General features: G+C 47.2%; 1 protein-coding gene across 1 annotated transcript; it reads right to left on the bottom strand.

Annotated features, from left to right (window-relative positions):
* Positions 1-10,882: 10,882 nt before the first annotated feature.
* Ccl22 (C-C motif chemokine ligand 22) lies at positions 10,883-15,235 on the bottom strand. Its single transcript, XM_036186841.1, has 3 exons — positions 15,076-15,235; positions 13,882-14,005; positions 10,883-10,964 (listed from the first exon to the last, which is right to left on the bottom strand). The coding sequence occupies exons 1-3, from the start codon at positions 15,146-15,148 to the stop codon at positions 10,883-10,885; spliced, it is 279 nt and encodes a 92-aa protein (XP_036042734.1). The 5' UTR covers positions 15,149-15,235.
* Positions 15,236-20,728: the final 5,493 nt, after the last annotated feature.

Below are 20,728 nucleotides of genomic sequence, written 5' to 3'. Positions count from 1 at the left end.
TTCCTTAAAAAAAAAAAAAAAGAAAAGGGGAAGTGCTGTGGATATCGCTCTGTGTAAATAAAGTTCTGATTGGCCAGTGGCCAGGCAGGAAGTATAGGCAGGACAAGAGAGAAGAGAATTCTGGGAAGTAGAAGGCTGGAGAGAGAGACACCGCCAGCCGCCACCATGAAAAGCAACATGTAAAGACACTTGTAAGCCACAAGCCATGTGGCAAAGTATAGACTAACAGAAATGGGTTAATTTAAGATAGAAGAAGTAGATAACAGAAGCCTGCCACGGTCATACAGTTTGTAAACAATGTAAGTTTCTGTGTGCTTTCTTGGTTGGGTCTGAGCGACTGAGGGACTGGCGGGTAAGAGAGATTTGTCCTGACTGGGCCAGGCAGGAAAACTCTAACTACAGGAAACCCTGTGTTAGAATGAGGTGTTTAATTTTAATTAGGCATGTTAATTAGGGTATTCAAAGGGGGGCTTTTGATTGCTGGACCTCAATACTTTGATAACTGGACCTTGGTGGTCCACTTCAGGAGGAAGAAGTGGCCAAATAAGGGAATAGACCTTGGTGGCTAGCTTTAAGAATGTAATGGTTTTTAGCAAGAAAGAGGCAGTGGGGGAAGGACAAGGCCTGCCGGAGCAATGTTTGCCATGCTCTGGCCTGCTAGAGCCCTCCAGGACTCAAACTCTGGTCCTCTGCAAACGCAACAAGTGCTCTTAACCTCCAAGCCATCTCTCCAGCTCCCCCTCTTCCCTCTTAAAAGTGACTGTGGATGGGATTGTTTCCCTGGTTGTTCAGTGTGTCTGTCTCTGATATTTAGGATGGCTAGTGGTTTGGGCATGTTAATTTTGTTTGTAACGTTTTGTTGAAAATGTTTGTAAGATCTAAGAGTCTTTGGGGTCTCTCACACACAGAATCATATCATCTGCAAATATGGATACTTTGACTTTTTCTGTCCTGTTTGTGTTCCTTTTATTTCTTTCTCTTGTCTTATTGCTGTAGCTAAGTCTTCAAGCATGGTATTGAACACAAGTGAGTGTGCACATCTTTGTCTTGTTCCTGATCTTAGTGGGGAATGCTTTTCTTCTTCTGTTTATCATGATAGTGTTTGTAGCTGTGTCATATATAGCCTATCATTTTAAAACATGTTTTCTTTATCCCTGGTCCCTTTGGGGTTTTTATTTTGAAGGGATGTTGGAGTTTATGAAAGGCTTCTTTTGTATCTGTTGAAATAGTCATGTGATTTCTATCTTTAGTCCATTTATGTGATGAATTATATTTATTGATTGCTGTGTGTGGAATCATCCTTGCATGTCTGAAATGAAGCCACCTTGATCAGAGTGAATGATCTTTTTGATGTGATGTTGAATTTGGTTTATATTTTATTGAGAATTTTTGTATCTATCTTCATTGGGGAGATTGGGCTATAATTTTCTGTTTGTTGTGTATTTATCTGTTTTTTTTTATCTGAATAAAACTGGCTTCCTAAAAAGAATTTGAAAGTGTTTCTTTACTAATTTTTAAAATTTAAATTTTATTTATTTATTAGCATCAGGTGTAGGTGCATGGAGAAGCAAGAGGACACTTATTAGGTTCTCTCTTACCACTTATATGTAGATTCCAGGAACCAAACTCAGGCTGCCAGGCTCATACTGTAAGGACCTTTACCTGATGAGTCATTTACTGACCCTCCTCCTTTTCAGTTTTATGAAATAACTTGATATTGTTATTCGTTCTTCTTTTTTCAGAACTGGTAGAATTCTGTATTGAATTCATCTGGCCCAGGCCTCTTTTCAGTTGGGAGATTTTTTTTTTTTAATTATTACTACAATCATGTTCTAGATGTGTTTAACTTTGGTAGGTAGTTGTCTTAGTTAAGATTTCTATGGCTGTGAAGAGACATCATGACCACACAATTCTTATAAAGGAAAACATTTAATTGAGGCTGGCTCACAGTTCAGAGGTTTAGTCCATTATCATCACAGTGGGAAAATGGCAGCATGCAGACAGACATGGTGCTGGAGAAGGAGCTGAGAGCTCTACATCTTGAATCACAGGCAGAAGAAGGAGACTGTACCACACTGGGCATAGCTTGAGCATATATGAGACCTCAAATCCCACCCCATTAGTGACACACTTCCTCCAACAAGGCCACACCCACTCCAACAAAGCCATACTTCCTAATAGTGCCATTCCTGTGGGCTATGGGGCAATTTTCTTTCAAAACACCCCAGTCATAATCATCTAGAACAGTGGTTCTCAACCTATGAGTTGTGAGCTCTTTGGGGCTCAAACAACCCTTTCAACAGGGGGTGTATATAAGACATTCTGCATATCAGATATTTACATTATGCTTCATAACAGCACAATTACAGTTGTGAAGTATCAGTGTAATAGTTCTATGGTTGGGTGTCACCACATGAGAAAATGTATTAAAGGGTCACAGGGTTAGGAAGTTTGAGAACCAATGATCTAGAAAGTCATACATTTCTGTTAGATCTTCCAGTTTAGATGAGTTATACTCATTTAAATCTTAAAACACATCCTCGTGGTTTTCTGAATCTCCCCTGTCATGATATCTCCTTTCTCATCTCTTTGTACACTTGGGGCTTTCCCACCTTTCTTCTGGTTAATTGACTGAGGGTTTGCCAGCCCCACCTTTTTAAAGAACCAACTCTTTGCTTCATTGATTCCTTATGTTTATTTCATTGATTTCTGCCATGATCTTAATACATCTTGAGCTTTTGACTCCTCTTAGGGCATTCTAGGTCTGTGGTAGAGCACATACCTTGCAAGAATGAAGCCCTTGGTTCAATCATCCCCGGGGTGTCAAAAAAGAATGAACAACAACAAAAATCCTCTTACAAACAGAAAAATACAATAGTTATCTTTGTTATCTCTTTCCATTTGTATAATGTCCTCAGAGGTCATGCAGGTAACAGTTGTTAGTTATTTAGGCATGCGAGGAACACGTCCCGAACACGACAAGTCCAAAGAAGAGCTGTTTATTAATAGAGGATAGGAAGAGACTCGACAGGCCTGTGTGAAGCACACATGTGAGTGAGGAGAGGAGAGAAGAGAAGAAAAAGAGGAGAGAGAGAAGAGAAGAGAGACCTGTGCAAAATGGCGCCGGCTTTTTAAAGAGTGGGCCGCGCATGCGTATAGGACAGCATGTAGCTACTCCATGCATGCACGTAGATTACATGGCCGCACACGCTTTATGCAACCATGTAAAGCCACGGAGTCCTAGCCACGTGAGATGTTCTGACCTGGAAATAATTAGGCGGTCTGCCAGGCAAGCCCAACCGTGTGGACATGTTGTAATTTTCTATCATTCCCGACTCATTTGCTCTTAAAAAAAGAAAAAAAAAAATGTAGATGGATGGGTATGGGGCGCCATTTCTCTCAAAGACTGCTTCAGGCTGAATGGTGGACATCGATTGGTTCTTGGGGGGAGATGGGGAAGCTGGCTCCTGAAGTCCTGGGATGATGTCCTGCAACTGTGTCCATCCTTCATGGTGTGGCTGGTCCTGGGATGAAGTTCTGTCATGCCTTGTCCTGCAGCTGTCCGTCCTTCATGGTGTGGCTGGGAACCTTCTGTCTGACAGGACACTGGTGACATAAAAAGCTTAGAGAAAAGACTCATTATTATTTTGTTTTTGGAGTTGACATTTATCTGAGGTAGATCTGGCCTGTCTGGATGGAGACGTGTTAAAAAGGTGGCTGTGATGTTTTCATACTCTGCTTGATTTTTACCTGAGACAAGCATTATTCCAGGTGGTTTTTTTAAGGCACATGTTTGTTTTGTTAGTTTAGCATTTATACAGATGATCAGTTGCTGAGTATTGAATGGTGATAGACTGTTATATCCTTATCGCCTGGATATTTTGATGGTCCCTTTTGCCTCTGGCCCTGTGTGGCCCTAGTTGGGAAAGGGGTGATACCTTATTCCTCTGGAATTGGTGACAAGGCAGTGGATCCTGGTGTCCTCTGGAGCTTGAGAGTGGAAGAGAACTTATTTTTTTTAATTAGGTACAAGGCAAAGATCGTGGCCCTGTCTGTATGCACATGAGAAGCACAGGCGGTAACTTTGAAATGAGACAATGAGCTCTTATCTTTGTTGGACATCTTTCTCATTAAGTAACTCTGAAAGTACAATTAAATCTGGTGAGGTAAGTAAGGCTGTCCTCTGTTCCGACAATAGAAAGGATGAGTGATGTCCTAAAATTCCAAGGAGTAGTGGTGTTACACATATTCTCATCTGTTTTCTTGGCCACCTGCGTATCTTCTATGGAGAAAGGTCTCTTCAGGTTCCTCCAAGACAAGACAGGAGACAGGGAAGATTATGAAAGGACACAGGAGGGAAAGGAGCCCCTCCGGCTAGAGACTAGTTGAAGCCTCTAGCCAGCATAATTAACCTTGGCATGAGGAATCAACATAGCAACCGTAATTCTTTCTAACAGACATTGTATGTTAGCGCAGTAGCAAGCCTGAGACCTGAGCGCCTATGACTTGGGGAGGGGTCTGTTCCACTCTCAGACATTCTCGGGAAATCTCAAACACTAACTTTGTTCACAGTGATGGAGACTTACCAAGTGTGGTCTGCCAGGTGCTCCTCAGGAACCACCCCAGGATCCCACCTGGATTTCTTAGCAACCCTTTGAAGATAAAGCCTCAAAACTCATCAGGCTGGTAGACGCTGAAAAACAACATGGCAGGGCTGTCTTTGAGAAGCACCCAGCCCATGTGCTCAGCTTCATCTTACCTCTTGAGTTCCTCTCCATTAACCCCTGCTTCAAAATCTATTTCAAAACGCCTTTGAGTGAACTCCAAGTCGGCTTCACATTGACTTGTCCTGGAATTCTCTTCTGTGCCAAATTCTCTTCTGATTTCACCTGAGTTGAGCTCTGAGAGCTCTTCAGACTGCTGTGGGCACCGTTCCTGTCACTGCTGACACCTTGTCTATTTTGTTACTGGGTTGGTGGCCGGGATCTTTTTGTCTTCTCAGATTCTCATTGATGCCCACTGTTTTCCTCCTTGCTGACACAGAGAGAATGGAGGCTCCATGGCAGAGTATCTTGGTTCACCCTCAGAAGCCCTGCATCAGCCTGAACCCCTGATATAAGCCTTTCCAGATGCTTCCTCCTGGCAAGTGCTCTGCCTTTGCAAAGACTGCCCGGGGAGTCCAGAGAAGCAGATGTGAAGGGACCCTTGTTGAGAGGATATGAAAGGAGCAGAGTCGGGACAAGACACCCCAAGGCTGAGTTCTCAGCACAAAGGACATTTATTTGCCCCAGAGGGACAAAGGCAAGGAATAAGAGACAAAGACAGGAGATAGAGGACAAAGAAGGGGAAGGGAACAGGGGAGGAGTGAAAGGATACTTGCCCTGGAGAGACAAGGGACTGCCTCTGGATAGAGAGGAGACAGATGTGGCCCATAGGAAAATGACAAGTTATAAAGGGGAAAGGGGAAGCTCCATGTTAGCATGAGTTGGTCTGTTTTAATTGAGCATGTTAATTAGGTGAGCCAAAAGGGGCATTTGATTGCTGGACTTCAGTGCTTTGATAGCTGGACCTTGGTAGACAGCCTCAGGAGAAGGAAGTAGCTAAATAAGGGAACAGACCTTGGTGGCTAGCTTTAGGACTGTAATCTAACAGTTTAGAAGTGAAGAGGGAATGGGGGAGGGCAAGGTCTGCCAGAGCTGATTTCCAACGTGGGCCTGCTAGAGCCTTCAGGATGCCTATGCTTGATCCTTACACTCAAGAAATCACAAAGACACTGAGCTTGAAGGATTCTTCTTTGTTGCCTGGGCAGTGTGAGATATATGTGTGTGGTGTTCTGAATGAAAATGACCCCCACAGACTGATAGAGTAGGGCATTACTGGAGGCGTGGTCTTATTGGAGGACGTGTGTCATGGGGGTGGGCTTTGAGGTCTCAGATGCTCAAGCCACACCCAGTGTCTCTCTCTTCCTGCTGCCTGCCTATCCAGATGTAGAACTCTCAGCTACTTCTCCAGCACCATGTCTGCCTGCCTGCTGCCATGCTTCCCACCATGACAATAATGGGCTAAACCTCTGAACTGTAAGAGACCCCTCAATTAAATATTTTCCTTTGTAAGAGTTGCCATGGACATCTGGGCAGTTGTGGCGCACACCTTTAATCCTGGCACTTGGGAGGCAGAGGCAGGTGGATCTCTGTGAGTTTGAGGCCAGCCTGGTCTACAGGGTGAGTTCCAGGACAGCCAGGGCTACACAGTGAAACCCTGTCTTGAAAAACTTAAAAAAAACAAAAACAAAACAAAACAAAAAACAGAGTTGCAATGGTCATGGTGTCTCTTCAAGGAATAAAAACCTTAACCAAGACAGAAGTTGGTACCAGGAACTGGGATATTTTTGTGATAGGCCTGACTTCATGCTTTTGTTTGGAGGAATGTGGACTTTGGAACTTTGAATTTAAAAAATAGTTGAATGCTTAAGTGAGGCTTAATGCGCCATCCTAGTAGGAACATGGAAGACGGTGGTGCTGAGGGTGATGTGAACTGTGGGGGCCTGGCTTAACAGGTTTCACAGGAGAAGTATGTGGCCTAGAGACCATTCTTGTGATAGAGTTTTGGATTAATTGAGCTGGCCCAGGAAATTTCAAAACAGCCTAGTATTGACTCTGTCATGTGGTTATTAGTCCTCACTCTTATGCAGATCTATAATGAAAAAGAGCAAGCTGAGAAAGAAAAAAATACAAAATGTGCAGTTTGAGGAGAAAGGGAGCACCAGGAAGTTGAATGGAGCTAAGTCCTGCATTCAAGGAGGTAAACAGATTAAAGGAAATCCTGATGTTAAATGGAATAAAGTGAGTGGCGACCTCAGGGTCCACCTAAGCAAGCTAAGCTTCCAACTTGTGAAAAGGAATTAAAGAAAAGTTTAGAGCTGGAGGTGGTGGTGCACACCTTTAATACTAGTACTCCCCAGAGGCAGAGGCAGACAGATCTCTGAGTTTGAGACCAGCCTGGTCTACAGATCCAGTTTCAGGACAGCCACGCTTAGGTGGTGAAGGAAACCATTGAAAATAGAAAGTGGGTGAAAATGTATTTGAAAGAGGGGGCCATGTTACAGCCCCAGCAAGGAGCAGAGCTTGGCAGCTTTGGGCATGTGGTTCTAGCTTTAGAGTCAAGGATAGAAGAAAGAGGTTAAGGAATCTCCCTCTTTGACTAAGAAATGTAGATGGAATTTTCTCCAGTCCTGCCTTGCCCAACAGTCCAGACGATCTATCCCACCCATAGTCCCACAGCTGCTTATAAAATATTTATGCAGAGGCTTATATTAATTACAAACTGTATGGCCTATGGCTTTGGTTTCTTGCTAGCTAGCTCTTTCATCTTAAATTAACCCATTTTTATAAATCTATATGTTGCCACGTGGCTGTAGCATTACTGGTCTGCTGGCATCTTGTTGCTCCTTCAGCGGCTGGCTGGAGTCTCTCTTGACTCCACCCTTCTTCTCTCTGTATCTTTGCTTGGATTTTCCACTTGGCTGTAAGCTTTCTTGCCATAGACCAAAACAGTTTTATTTATTATACAACGAGAGCCACACACAGTCACAGAATACAGAAAGAGATCCCACAGCAAAGGAAAGCCACTGAGGCCAGGAATAGGACATCAGGGTCTCCCTATATGGAGGCCTAGAAAGGCCATTGTGTGAAGCTGTAAAGGTGAAGCTTGAATTGCCTTGGAGACCACAAGTGTCAGAGATGTTGAAGTTGTTGTGGGACACCTGCCAAGGAAAGCCGCTAACAGGAAGTGGAACCAGCCTAAGAGAAAAAAAAAAATATGTTGCAGTCAACAAAGCTGAAAGGAGTTGGAGATCTGAGTAACATTTTGACATCAGACATGGAGAGGCAGAGTTTGGAGTTTGCCCGGCTGGTTTTGGTCTTCTTTGGTCCAGTTCCATAGCCTTCCTCACTACGCTCCCTTTCCTCCCTTTTGGAATGATAATGTATTTCCTGTGCCATTACATGTTGGAAGTATGTGATCTACTTTTTGGGTTTGATTTTTATAGAGCATTATAGTTAAGAGATTTCATGAATCTCAGAAGAGACTTTGAACTTTAGACTTTTAGACAATGTGGAGACTGTTAAAGACTATGAAGACTTTTGAAATTGAACTAAATGCATTTGCATTATGATATGGCTGGGGACCAGGGAGCGGGATGTGGTGGTTTGAATAAAAATGGCCCCCAAAGACTCATAAGGAATGGCGCTATTAGAAGGTGCAGCCTTGCTGGAGGAAGTGCATCACTGGGGGTGGGCTTTGGGGTTTCAGATGCTCAAGCCATGCCCTGTGTCTCACTCTTTTCTTGCTGCCTATCCAGATATAGAACTCTCAGCTACCTCTCCAGCAACGTGTCTGCCTCATGCTACCCTGCTTCCCTCCATGGCAATAATGGACTAAACCTCTGAACTGTAAGCCAGCCCCTATTAAGTGTTTCATTATAAGAGTTACTGTGGTCATGGTGTCTTCTCACAGCAATAGAAACCCTAAGACAGTGCAAGGACCCAAGAAAGGGGCTGGGCCCGTGAAGAATTGAGCAGCCCAATTCCAGAGAACCCCCTCCCCCTCCCAGTGTGACTCTGTTTCTCAGCTTTCTGTGAAGTTAGGATGTGTATGTGACTGAGTCCTGCCAAGGACACATGGCACAATGGGTGTACACTCTTTCCATCATCCCACCAACCTCCCTTCTCTTCCACGGAGGGGTTCAGACACTGGAGGAGGGCAGGACCTGGGAGGCTGTCCATTGATCAGAACGTTGGATGTACCTATATGAGAAGGAACTGTCTGTCCTATTGAATGAACATTCTATGCCTAGCTCTGGTCCTGGGGATGAGCAGTGATCTTGTGCATGGCCAAGCCAGGTTGGTGGAAGCTTGGGGACAAATTCCTGGCTTTTCTGTTGTTATTTGTGTACCCACCTCCCAAGCCTTGTATCCACCCATAGGTTGACCTTACTTAAGTCTCTTTATATTTAAATGTCAAACCTTCTCCAGTAAGTGGTGCGGGTCATGGTGCCCCATCCTGTTCTACAGTGACACAGATGACAAGAAACCAAGGCAGACACTGTTGGTGAACATTTATTTTCCCAGAAGTAGGAGAGGAGGTGGATCTCAGGGCACTTGAAGCTCTGTGCATGGGCAGTGGGCAGATTAGCACTAATGGTGCTCCTGGTCGGCAGATGCTCCTCCTGGGTTCTGGAGGGACATGAGCCCCGGACACAGCTGTGGCTGGTAGTGTCAGTCCCCTGGTTTGGATTGAGCCCTCCATGGTCCCATCTTCTGTTAGCTGAGGCTCAGAGGGGTAAAGCAATGTCCTCAGGGTCACACAATCCAGTCGCTCTGCTAAGCTGAGCCACATTCTCTCCAGAGAAGCAAGCAGCTTTATTCCATCCCCCAGCACACTCCCCAGGGAAGCACAAATGAGTCCTAAACCCTTGGCGTGGCCCAATCACTCAACAATAATTCCCAACGAAGCTCTTTACCTTAACTATGCCACCCACTGCAGTTACCACAGCCAGCTGCTTTCTGAGGACAAGAATGCATGGCCCTCCCCGAGTCCAGTTCCTAAAACCCTCCAGTTCATCTATTTGGCCTCCTATATATTTATCCTCTTTTCCTATATAAATATAACTAGAGCTTGTAATACCAAGCCATGGCAGTCATTGACACCATAGCATGAATTTGGTTATCAGTTATTCAGTCAAGGAGTCAGGAGAAATAGAGTGAGGAAGAAAGAGCAAAAAAACCTAACATATGGCTAAAGATGGATGGAAGTAAAGTTGGGGTTTCACAGTTGACATACACAGCCCCTTTCCAACAACCTGGGTCTCTCTGTTGACAGGAAACTGTCCTGTATCCAGGGATGGGGAAAGTAGTACTTTCATTGATGGAGTCTGCAGCTCCTTTCAGAACTCTGATTCTGAGCCTGCCCCCGAGCTCCCCTCCCCATGCCCCCGAGCTCCCCTCCCCATGCCCCGTGCTCCCTGCCCCATGCCCCCGTGCTCCCTGCCCCATGCCCCTGTGCTCCCTGCCCCATGCCCCCGTGCTCCCTGCCCCCATGCTCCCTGCTCCATGCCCTGTGCTCCCTGCCCCATGCCCCAGTGCTCCCCTCCCCATGCCCCGTGCTCTCTGCCCCATGCCCCTGGGCTCCCTGTCTCATGCCCTGTGCTCCCTGCCCCATGCCCCCATGCTCCCTGCTCCATGCCCTGTGCTCTCTGCCCCATGCCCCTGGGCTCCCTGCCCCATGCTGGAGACCAGGAGACAGGAGGAACTCTGGTGGAGACCTTGGCCTACCTAACCCCAGGGACTGGTGGATTAGCCTGAAATCCTGAGAAATCTACTGAGAGAAGGCGGAAGCCGGGGAAGTCTGAAGAATGAGGCTTGGCGGGTGCCCACCGGGACTGATCGAAGCCTGGGAGGTGAGTGGCCCTGGACCAGTGCAAGTGGCAGGATAATATTCCGGAAATCTGCAGCCTTCCAGGAAGTGGAACTGAGCAGCACAGACTTGAAGCATGCGGGTCTTCCCTAGGCTGGGGAAAGGGAAGCACCCAGAGCTGCAGGACCGGGTTACCAAAGCGAGGGCCGTAGCTTAGCTAACGCAGTGCGGAGGGGATGCTGGGAAAGGGCCGGCCAGAATGTGCTCCCTCAGCTGCTATGTTGGAAGAGGGTGGGCTAGAGGGGCTGGAGGGGAGGTGGAATGACCAGAGGCCTGACGGAGTGAGGACCAGGGCATGGAGGTGAGCGAAGGCAGCTTTGTTGGCGAGGCTCTTGCTGGAAGGGCAGCGGGATAGGACTTGCTGAGCCTTCCTGGAGTGGCCATGCCCATGGTCATCAGGCCTTCCTCACTAGGTCAGTTTGGAGAGAATCCTCTTCACCCAGAATATGTTGGGGTCAGCACAGATGTCCCGGTTCTTGAAGGTTACCAAACTGTAAGAGACACCAGGGAATAAGCAGTTGCTTTAGTAGGCCAGGAGACAAAAGTATGGACTTTGGAGCTGGCCTATCTGGATAGGATTGTAGTTTTGCTCCTTATTAGCAAGTCAGGTAACTTCTCTGAGCCCTGGTTTCCACCTCTATAAAATGGGGTGACAGTCCTGCCTAGCTGCCTGAGATTTTGATGAAGCTATCAGAATACACACTGGCCTGCAAGGGCCACAGCAAATAGTAGGTGCTGTATAATTGTGTCAGGAAATGTCCTCAACTTTTTACATTGGTGTGTGTGTGTGTGTGTGTGTGTGTGTGTGTGTGTGTGTGTGTGTGATGGATGCATGTACACAGGCATGTAGAGACCAGAGGTTAACATAAAATGTCTCCCTCACTTGCTGTCCATCTTATTTTTAAATACAGTTCACTGACCTTGAAGTTCCAATTCAGCTAGACTGGCTGGCCAGCAAGGCCCAGCAATATTTCTGTCTTTGCCTCCCCAGCACTGGGATTACAGGCACATGCTGCCAGATCTGGCTTTTTTGCATGAGTGCTAAGGATCCAAACTTAGGATCCTCTAGCAAGCACTTACTGACTGAGCAATTTCCTCGTCCCCTTTTATAATAGCTGTCTTAATTCTTACAACAACTCCACATGTCCCTAGTCTACTCACAGATGTAAAGAAATTTGGCCGAATGTAAGGAGTAAAGTATGTCTGGGGTGGGGAATGGACTGTAACTTTGAAGAACGTCCCTTACAGGCCTCTTTGAGAGTCCTAGAGCATCTGTTGGAGAAATAGGTTTGCCTGTGGTGATGGAAGAGTTAACTGTCAGTCAACAATATCTAGGGTCACTTTGGAGACCTCTGGACATGCCTGTGGGATTGTCTTACTTTAAGTGATGTGAGAAGACCCATCTTAATTGTGGGTGGGACTCCTCCCTGGCCAGTAGACCCTGGATAAAGTGGAGACACGAGCTGAGCACGTGCATTCATCCCTCCCTGTCTCCTGGTTGTGGACAAGAGTGACCAGCTACTCCGGATGCCTTGATTTCCTGCCCTCGATGGCCTGCACCTTGAACTGTGGGCTAAAACAAACCCTTTCTCTCCTGAGCTGTTCTTGTCCGAGTATGTTATCACAGTAATGAGAAAAGAAACTCAGACGCCCACCAAGTGTGGCCCCAGGCTCCTGCCCTGCGCAGCCACAGCAAGTACTGGGCCAGGCCTGGGCATGGAAGCTGGGGTTGGCAAGGTTGGTATAGGCTGGCTGGGACCTCTGATGCTGTTCCATAGCTGCGTCCCAACAGTCCAGCCATCCAGCTGAGAGCTGCTGGCTCCCACATCCCTGACCTGTCCTTGCATCACAGACCTCAAATAAACAGTGCCCGAGGACGACAGCAACACTGAGCTTGACTTTTTTCTTTTTTTGAGACAGGGTCTCTCTACATAGTCCCGGCTGTCCTAGAACTCACTATGTAGACCAGGCTAGCCTTGAACTCATAGAGATCCACCTGCCTCTGCCTCCTGAGTGCTGGAATTAAAGGTGTGGGCCATCACGGTCAGCCTGAGCTTGGCTTCTTGGGCATCTTACGTAAGGCTGGTCCCTCCCTGTGCATCCATCTCCCCATCCGTCAAGCTGTATTCTTTCTAGAGTTCCTTTAGGCTCAGAGTCCAAGGATCAGTAGGTCTGTCCTCCACTGAGCATCTCTTGTGTTACAGGCCAGAGCTCTGTGACTTCCACTTGCTGTAGCTGCCCTGTGATGCTGAAGAGACCCTTAAGCTCATGCCACCTCGGCAGTGTGCAAGGGAACCAGACGGACAGTGATTGCTGCACAGGGCTGTTTCTAGCTAAGGGCTTATGTGCCTTGTGCTCAGGACACAATCTTTCTGCACTTGGGGAAATGGGAGTTATGGCTCTACTGAAGTGATGAAAAACAGTCTCAGAGCTGAAGGACCAGAACCTTGGGAGGGCTCCTGCTCTGCCCTTCTTTATCCTTCTCCAGCAGACATCTCTAAGAGAGGGAGTCAGCTGTGGGAGGAGGGAAAGAAGATAGAGAGCCCAAGGGGTGGGGTCATGACCCAAATCCAAGAACTGTCCAATAGGTGATGTGGCTGAAAGTAGGCTCTAAGGAGTTAGATGCAACCAGATGGGCTACCACAGAAAAAGATGGGTCTTCCTGACAGGTGGAGAAAGTCGGGGTGCAGAGGGAAGAATCACAAGAGAACACTCCTTCCAGGAATACAGGAGCAGCCTGGGAAACCTTGCCCCATGCTCGTCTGTACTGAGCCTGCTTGCCATTCGCCTTGCTGAGCCTAAGTCCTCTTCCCTCTCCTGAACCTGGGTCCTTTTCTCTTTGCTGAGCCTGGATCCCTTCTCTTTGCTAAGCCTGAGTCCCCTTCCCTTTGCTGAGTGTGGGTCTCACCTACAAAATGAGCTAACCTCCTTGTAGAATTGCTTCAAAGACTGAATGAGTCACATAGGTAGTGCTCAGAATAGCCTGAGCACATGGGCAGCCATCTATAGGTGTCATCACTTAATAGTATGTCTCTGACCAAAACGACTACCTGGAAGAATTCCAGGGGACTGGGAGGACTCAGAATGTCTCAGCAGGGAGTGACTCTAGGCATGCTGTTTGTACCCTTACACCCACATTGCTACCCATCGACAATAGCCTGTGGCTGTGGACTGCCCACATGTCCATGCCTTGCTGGGGTGGTACCCATTATTCAGCTGCCATCCACAGGACTGTCATGTTACAGATGTTCAACAATATCTATGAATGGTACCATCATTCTGGGACTCAGAACACCCAAGCCTGCCTAAACCATCCCATCCAGCCAAGCCTCCTTGCATCCTGCCCACCCTAAGTCCACATCTGTCAGGCCCCTCCTCCAAAGCCCCGTGGCCCAGCTTCCTACTCACACAACACCAGGCTTGCGGCAGGACTTTGAGGTCCAGAAGAAGTCCTTCACTACACGTAATGGCAATGGATGACGGATGTAGTCTCTGCAGCAGATAGTGTCTTCCATGTTGGTACCATAGGGACCTGGTGGAGGGGTACCCAGGGCACATTAGCTGGAGTGCAGAGATTATGGCCCCAGCCATAATCACAGACTGACCTATAGGGGGAAGATTCTCTTCCACACCGATGGATATCTTCTAGGCCTCATACAGAGATGCCACTGAGGGCTCAGTGTCTTACACTCTGGGAAGTGGATTCAGAATGACTGACTACCTGCAGGCTTCTAAGTGGGATCCTGCCCCTCTAAGCCAGAAGGAGCCCCAGTCACCTTGGATCAATGCATGGTAGACAGCACCTGCTTCCTAGGAGCTTGTCAGATGCTTGACCCTACCCCAGACCCACCAACCCTCATGCATACAACACAGAATTGAAATATCTTCCTCTTCTCTGTGCCCTGGTGAGGCTAGAGAGGGGAAGGCAAGCATCCAAGGTCACAGTGAGACTGTAGCAGAGTCAGACTCAAGGCTCAACCAGAAGACAGTCATGACAGACCTGGTTCAAGTCCCACTCTGCCCCTGAGTGGCCCTAATCACTTGTCTCCAAGGCCCATGGAAGAATACCAATTCCACAGGGCTGTACTTACATGGGGGCTCTCCAGAAACTGGACACTGTGAGCAACAATTGGTTGGTTGTAGTTGCCTCATTTCACTGTGGAGACCCTTCTCCTGCCCAGCCCCAAACAGGGGTGTTGATAGTGTAATAGGAAAGAGGGGTCAGGACCCTGTGTTGACCACAGGCTCCAGAGCAAACCTTAGATATTAGGAGGGCATGGCCCACTCTCTAAGAATGTCTCTACTTTCCCCAACTCAAATGGATACCTTGTAGGCCATGTATTTATTTCAAGAGCCCCTATATCTGAGCTGTCTGGGCAACAGGGTCCCCAGGCCTTGCATACCACAACCATACCAACTGAGGCAGGCCCTAAAGGCCAAGCTGTTCTGACTACCCACTTTATAAATGGGTCCATTTAGAAGTAGTAACGCTAGCCCAGGGATGCGCCAGAGCTAGCCCAAAGCCACAAAAGCCAATGGCAGGCTCGCTCTGGGACTCTTTCTAGACCCTCGGGTGTCCACCCTCCTACTCCCCAGGCTCACCTGCATCGGATGTCTGCAGGGCCACAGCAAGAAGGATGAGAGCCACGAGGAGCGGGGTCCGCAGGCTGGCCATGCTGTATCTGTCCTTGTCAGGTGTCTTCTGGCCAGAGGACAGGGAGGCCTCGTACTTAAGCACTCTCTCCACCCACTGTTTCAGATATCTTAGTCACCACCAAGCCCAACATTCATGCCCTAAAAGAAGAAGTCCTACTTCCCCAGATGGGAGATCCAAGGGCGGGGAACCACTCAGGGGGACTGCCACTCATCCAAACTGTGGGTCTCCAGAGACCTGTAAAGTCCCCTCAGCAGTGCTCTCCAGAGGCTCTTTGCCCTGTGACCTCAGCCATGTCACTAGGGGTCTCCTGGTAGAGATGGGGAGCCCAACAAAGCCCCACTGCCCCCCTGTGGCTGTTGGCACATGGATAGCAGACAAGGACAGACTGTTGCCTGGAGCTGAGGCCTTCTTCATGCCTTCTTCAAGGCCGGGCATCAGAGTCTCTTTACAAAGTCCATGAGCCCTTTGGGTCAGGCTTTTGTCCCATAGCCTGACTTCTAGGGTTTCTCAGAAAACTCAGCCTCACCTGGCTCAGGTGGGCTGCTCCTCAGCCTGCACAGAACCTGCACCTCTCAGTCTTTCCTCGCCCACCTTACTCCCCCTCTTGCCTTCCCACTGGCTCGACTTGCCCCTCATCCCTAGTCCTGTCCAGCTCCATCACCTTCGTGGACACCAACAGGTTCCCCTCCGCACGCTGCAGCCAGAGTGAGCATGTGGAGTCAGTGGGCCATGTGGCCCTTTCCTGCTTTAAAACCCTGCTGGGGCACCCCATTCTCCTGAGCGCTGAACCCAAACTCCTGACTAGGACCTTTAGGGCCACTTTTCCAAAACTATTTCCCACAGTCAGAGGGACCACACCAATCTACTAAATAGTTCCTCAAAGGGTTCTGTGGCCTGACCCTGATGACGTTTTCTACGTCTCTACTGCAGAAACGCCTACTCAAACGTCAAGGGCTGCTTGAAATGTCACTTCTTCGGTAAGCCTACTTACTCTGGACTTCACATTTTCCATCTGACCTGGAATGTGGCCCAAGAGGAGCCAGAGGAGACTTTCTCCCAAGCACAGGACAGCTGATCTGTCATCGTTCTCAGTACTCAGCCTGTTGAGATGTCTGCCGCTGTCTGTGGGCTCCAGGTTCCCAGTTTTGAGAACTGTCACCTGTACTGGGGGGTGGGCTTTGGTCATGCAGCTGTCTTTGAATCATTTTTGCTCCTGTGAGTAACCTTTCACCCATATTCCTGTGAGTAACCCCCCAAAACTCATTGTTCACCAAATTGGCCCTCAGTGGTATCCATGCTTTGGTCTGTCTTTGAGCTCCATGTCTGGAGTGAGTAGTTGTATATGTTGCATCTCCCCGTGTAAAGTCTTGTCACATAACATTCGGCAAATTAGAAAGTTCTAGAGATGGATGGCAGCCATAGTTGCAAACATCTGGACATGCCTAATGCTGCTGAGAGTACTTCACACGGTTTGAAATTCTAAATATGTATTGTGTATTGCATACCAGAAATGCGGCCCTCTCCAAGTCAAACCAAGCTTCCAGCACTAATTGCTAGTTATTTCTAGAGAATATTTCTGCATTCTAGAGAAAATAAAAAAATACAGGAATTGGATATGATGGCTCACACTTGTATTCTGAGCTGCTGGGGAGGGTGGAGAAAAGGGTTGCTTAAGCCCATGAGTTCAAAACCATCTGGGTAGTATAGTGAGACCTAGTCTTTAACAAAATAACAACAACAAAAACTGCAAGAAGATGTTACCCCACAGAAGCAATTTGCCAAGCCCCAAAGGCCCTTCAAATCAGCTGTCCCAGATTTTATAGTGTGTGTGTGTGTGTGTGTGTGTGTGTGTGTGTGTGTGTGTGTGTATACTATATGCTTCAAAATTAGGGCTGGTCATGGTGGCATATACCTGCAATTCTAGCACTCAGAAGGCTGAGTCAGGAGGATGCCTGTGAGTTTGAGACCAGTCAATGACCCTACAACAAAAAGCTGGGGTTGCAGAGATGGCTCAGTGGACAAAGTGCCTGTTGTGCATGTGCGAAGACCTGAGTTTTGGTCCCCCAGACCTGCAAAGGTCAGACACATGACTGCAATCCCAGGGCTCCATGATGAGATGGGTAGTGGAGTCAGGAGGGTCTCTGGAAGCTTACCTGACTCACAAAGTGATGAATAAGAAACTCTGTCACAAAAAAGGTAGAAGGCGTGTGCCAACGCCGATACTGACCTCTATCAAAGACCTTCGGAAGCCGGGCATTGGTGCCTCACTCACAGTCTCAACATCTGAGGGTGAGATAGGAACATCATCATGAGTGTGAAGCCAGTCAGAGCTCTACAGTGAGTTCTAGGGAAGCATGGGCTAGATTTAGACCCAGCCTCAAAAATAAAATAAAATAAAATAAAATAAAATAAAACCAAAGACCTTCCAGAAATAATTGGAGAAACTGGAATGCAGACTGGTATCAGCTGCTATTGTGTCTTAGAGTAGATTTGCTTCGTGCATTGAAGACCTCAAGGTGTATAACAAATGGTCTTGTTCCTACAGACAGCATGCAGAGGTATTTAGGAGTGAGAATCATGATTTCACAGTTGGGGGAAAATAAATGTAATATATGTATGTGACACCTTTGGCTGTGGTATCAAATGCACACATGTGTACATAGATTGATAGAGTATTGTGCATGTATAGACTTAGATGCATGTGCGAGATAAGTATGTGCCCGAGATGTATATGTGAATGTACACATGTGTGTCTAGAGGAGAAAGCAAAGCCAAAATGATAAGATGAAGTCGCTAACAATGGTGGGACGTGGTCACATGCTGAACTAGTCTAACAGCACACTTGACCAGCAAATGTGTATCTCATTGAGCTTGGTGGTACACTCCTATAGTCCCAGCACTCAGGATGCTGAGGCAGGAGAATCAAGAGTTTGAAGATAGCCTGGGCTACATAATAAGACCCTGTCTTGAAAAAAAGTGAAAAAACAAAAACAAAAACAAAGATCTGTCTTTGCTTTGTCTTTATATTGAGGCAGGGTCTTGCTGTGAAGCCAGGCTGGCCTCTAGCTTACAGCTATTCTCCTGCCTTTGTCTCCTGGGTGCTGGGAATACAGATGTGTATCACCATGGTTCATGCCAAAAATAAAGGTGTGTGTGTGTGTGTGTGTGTGTGTGTGTGTGTGTGTGTGTGTGTGTAAAAGAGTCTCATTATATTGTCCAGACTGATTTCGTCATGTTGTTCAAACTTCTGAACTCAAGTGATCCTTCTGCCTCAGCCAAAAAAATATTTCTTTAAAGGACATTTTTTTTTGCATTTATTTCTTTATTTACTGGGAATATGGGGGCAAGATCTATGCTTCCATCGTGTAGATTCTTGGAATTAATCTGTAGTCATCAAGTTCGGCACCAGCACCTCTGCCCTCTGGGCCATATCGCCGGCCCAAGAATTATTTTTGCATGTGAAACTCCTCTATGAGCAACGGCTATCATAAAAGCAGTGTAAGCAAGTAACCCTTGGGGCTTTCTTATGGGGCCTCTTAGGGCCCAGGGCCCTCCATGGTGGGCCTGGGGGTCTCCCCCTGGAGAACACCTGGGTCCCCAGGGACTTGGCAGGTCCCAGAGCTCTCATCCTGGCCCCATTCTCCCTGCCCTGGGCACACCTGCAGCCTGGCAACCTCTGACTACCAGGGCTCTTGGCCTCCCTGACTGGAGGAGAAACAGATATGGCATTAAAGGAGCCCTGATGCCCAGTCAGAGCACAGAGCATGGGGATGAGCTTTCAAGGGAAGGAGGGGGAATTCTTGGCGCTGTGTGTGGTAAAGCCCCAGGACAAATAATAGTGGTAGGGATGGGGCGGGTCTCTAATGATGAAGGGGCTGATCTTTCCTCCTCCTGGTGGTCACACTGCCTCACTTTGTACCTTACAAGGTATGAATCTTCTAGAAAATCCTCTTGTCCCAACCTCTTTTTTGTTTGTTTGTTTGTTTGTTTAAATTAAGGTTTGTTTGTTTTGGAGAAAAGGTCTCACTGTGTTGCCCTAGCTGGCCTCTGTAGACCAGTCATTATGTAGACTAGGCTGAACTCAAATTTGCATTGGTCCTCTTGTCTCTGCCTCCAGAATATTGGATTTATATTTGTGTGCCAGCATTTCAAGCTCTAAATTAATTTTTATTTATTAAAAGCATAAAGCAGGAGTGCTGGTAGTACTTGCCTTTAATCCCAGCACAGGAAAGACAGCGACAGAGGGATCTCCATGGCTTTGAGGCCAATCTGGTCTACACAGTGATTTCTAGGACAGCAAGGGCTATCCTGTCTAAGAAAAAAAAAAAAAAAAAAAAAAAACAATAACAGCATCAAAACCGTAAAGCAAAACCTGGTGGCAAGTACCTGTCATTCCAGGTGCTTAGGAGACTGAGGCAGGGGGGTTGCTTGAAGCCTGAGAGTTAAGGATCTGCCTGGGCATCATAGCAAGACTCCAGACAGACAGAGGAGAGGGAGATGGGGAGAGAACTCAGCAAAGTGCTTGTGCACAAACACGAGGACCTAAGTTCATATTACCTGAGTAAAAAGCTAGCAACAGTGGCTGGGGCCATAGAGACAGGAAACTCCTTGGGGTCTGCTGGCCAGCAGGAACAATCCAGTTGAAAGCCATAAACTCCAGGTTCAGAGATAGACCTTAGCTCAAAAAATAAGGTGAAGGCTAGAGAGATGGTGGCTCAGCTGTTAAAAATGCATACCCTCTTGAAGGGGATCTGAGTTCAGCTCCCAGCATTCACATCAGGTGGCTCACAACCACCTGTAACTCCAGGTCCAGGAGATCAGATGCCCTCTTCTGGCCTTTTGGAGAACTGCACTCATGTGCATATACCCACATACACACATACACACACACACACATACACACACACAATTTAAAAATTAAAAGTTACAGCTTAAGGCAGGGCATGGTGGTGCATGCCTTTAATCCCAGCATTCAGGAGACAGAGGCAGGCAGATCTCTGTGAGTTCGAAGCCAGCCAGATCTACAAAGTGAATTCCAAGATAGCTGGGGCTGTTATGCAGAGAACCTTGTCTTGAAAAACAAACACAAAAACAAAAACAAAGACAAAAAATACTTCTTAAAAAATAAGATGGAGAGTGATTGAGGAAGTCACCTGATATGGCTTGAACCCTCCACATGCACATGTACACACACACCCACACACACACACCAAAAGAAGAAGAAAGGGGAAATAAGAGAAAAGAGAGGAGGGAAGGGAGGAGGAGACAAGGAAGGAGGGGAGGAAGAAGGGAAGGAAAGAGGAAGGGAGTAGAGGGGAAGGGAAGGGGAGGGGCACTCAGCAAACACGTACCTTGCTTCTTTTCACCTACAACACATGTTGGCTGCAGTCCCCTGTGCCCATTGTCCTTCACAGTTCCATGGTTCTCTGCTGTGTACATAGGCACATGGTCAATGTCCCACTGGTAGACAAATTGGGGGTTTTCTAGTTTTTTGTCTTTACATAAAAATGCCCAAAGTTCCTTGAGCGAATTTCCAGGGGGAAGACATGTGGTAGATAATTCCTAAAAGTAAGGCGTCTGGGCTTTTGCTTTGATTGC

This window comes from Onychomys torridus, chromosome 5 (assembly GCF_903995425.1).
Source record: "Onychomys torridus chromosome 5, mOncTor1.1, whole genome shotgun sequence".
In the NCBI taxonomy this organism is placed as follows: domain Eukaryota; kingdom Metazoa; phylum Chordata; class Mammalia; order Rodentia; family Cricetidae; genus Onychomys; species Onychomys torridus.
Note: the sequence above shows the minus strand (reverse complement) of the source record. Positions and strands in the feature narration are given on the sequence as shown.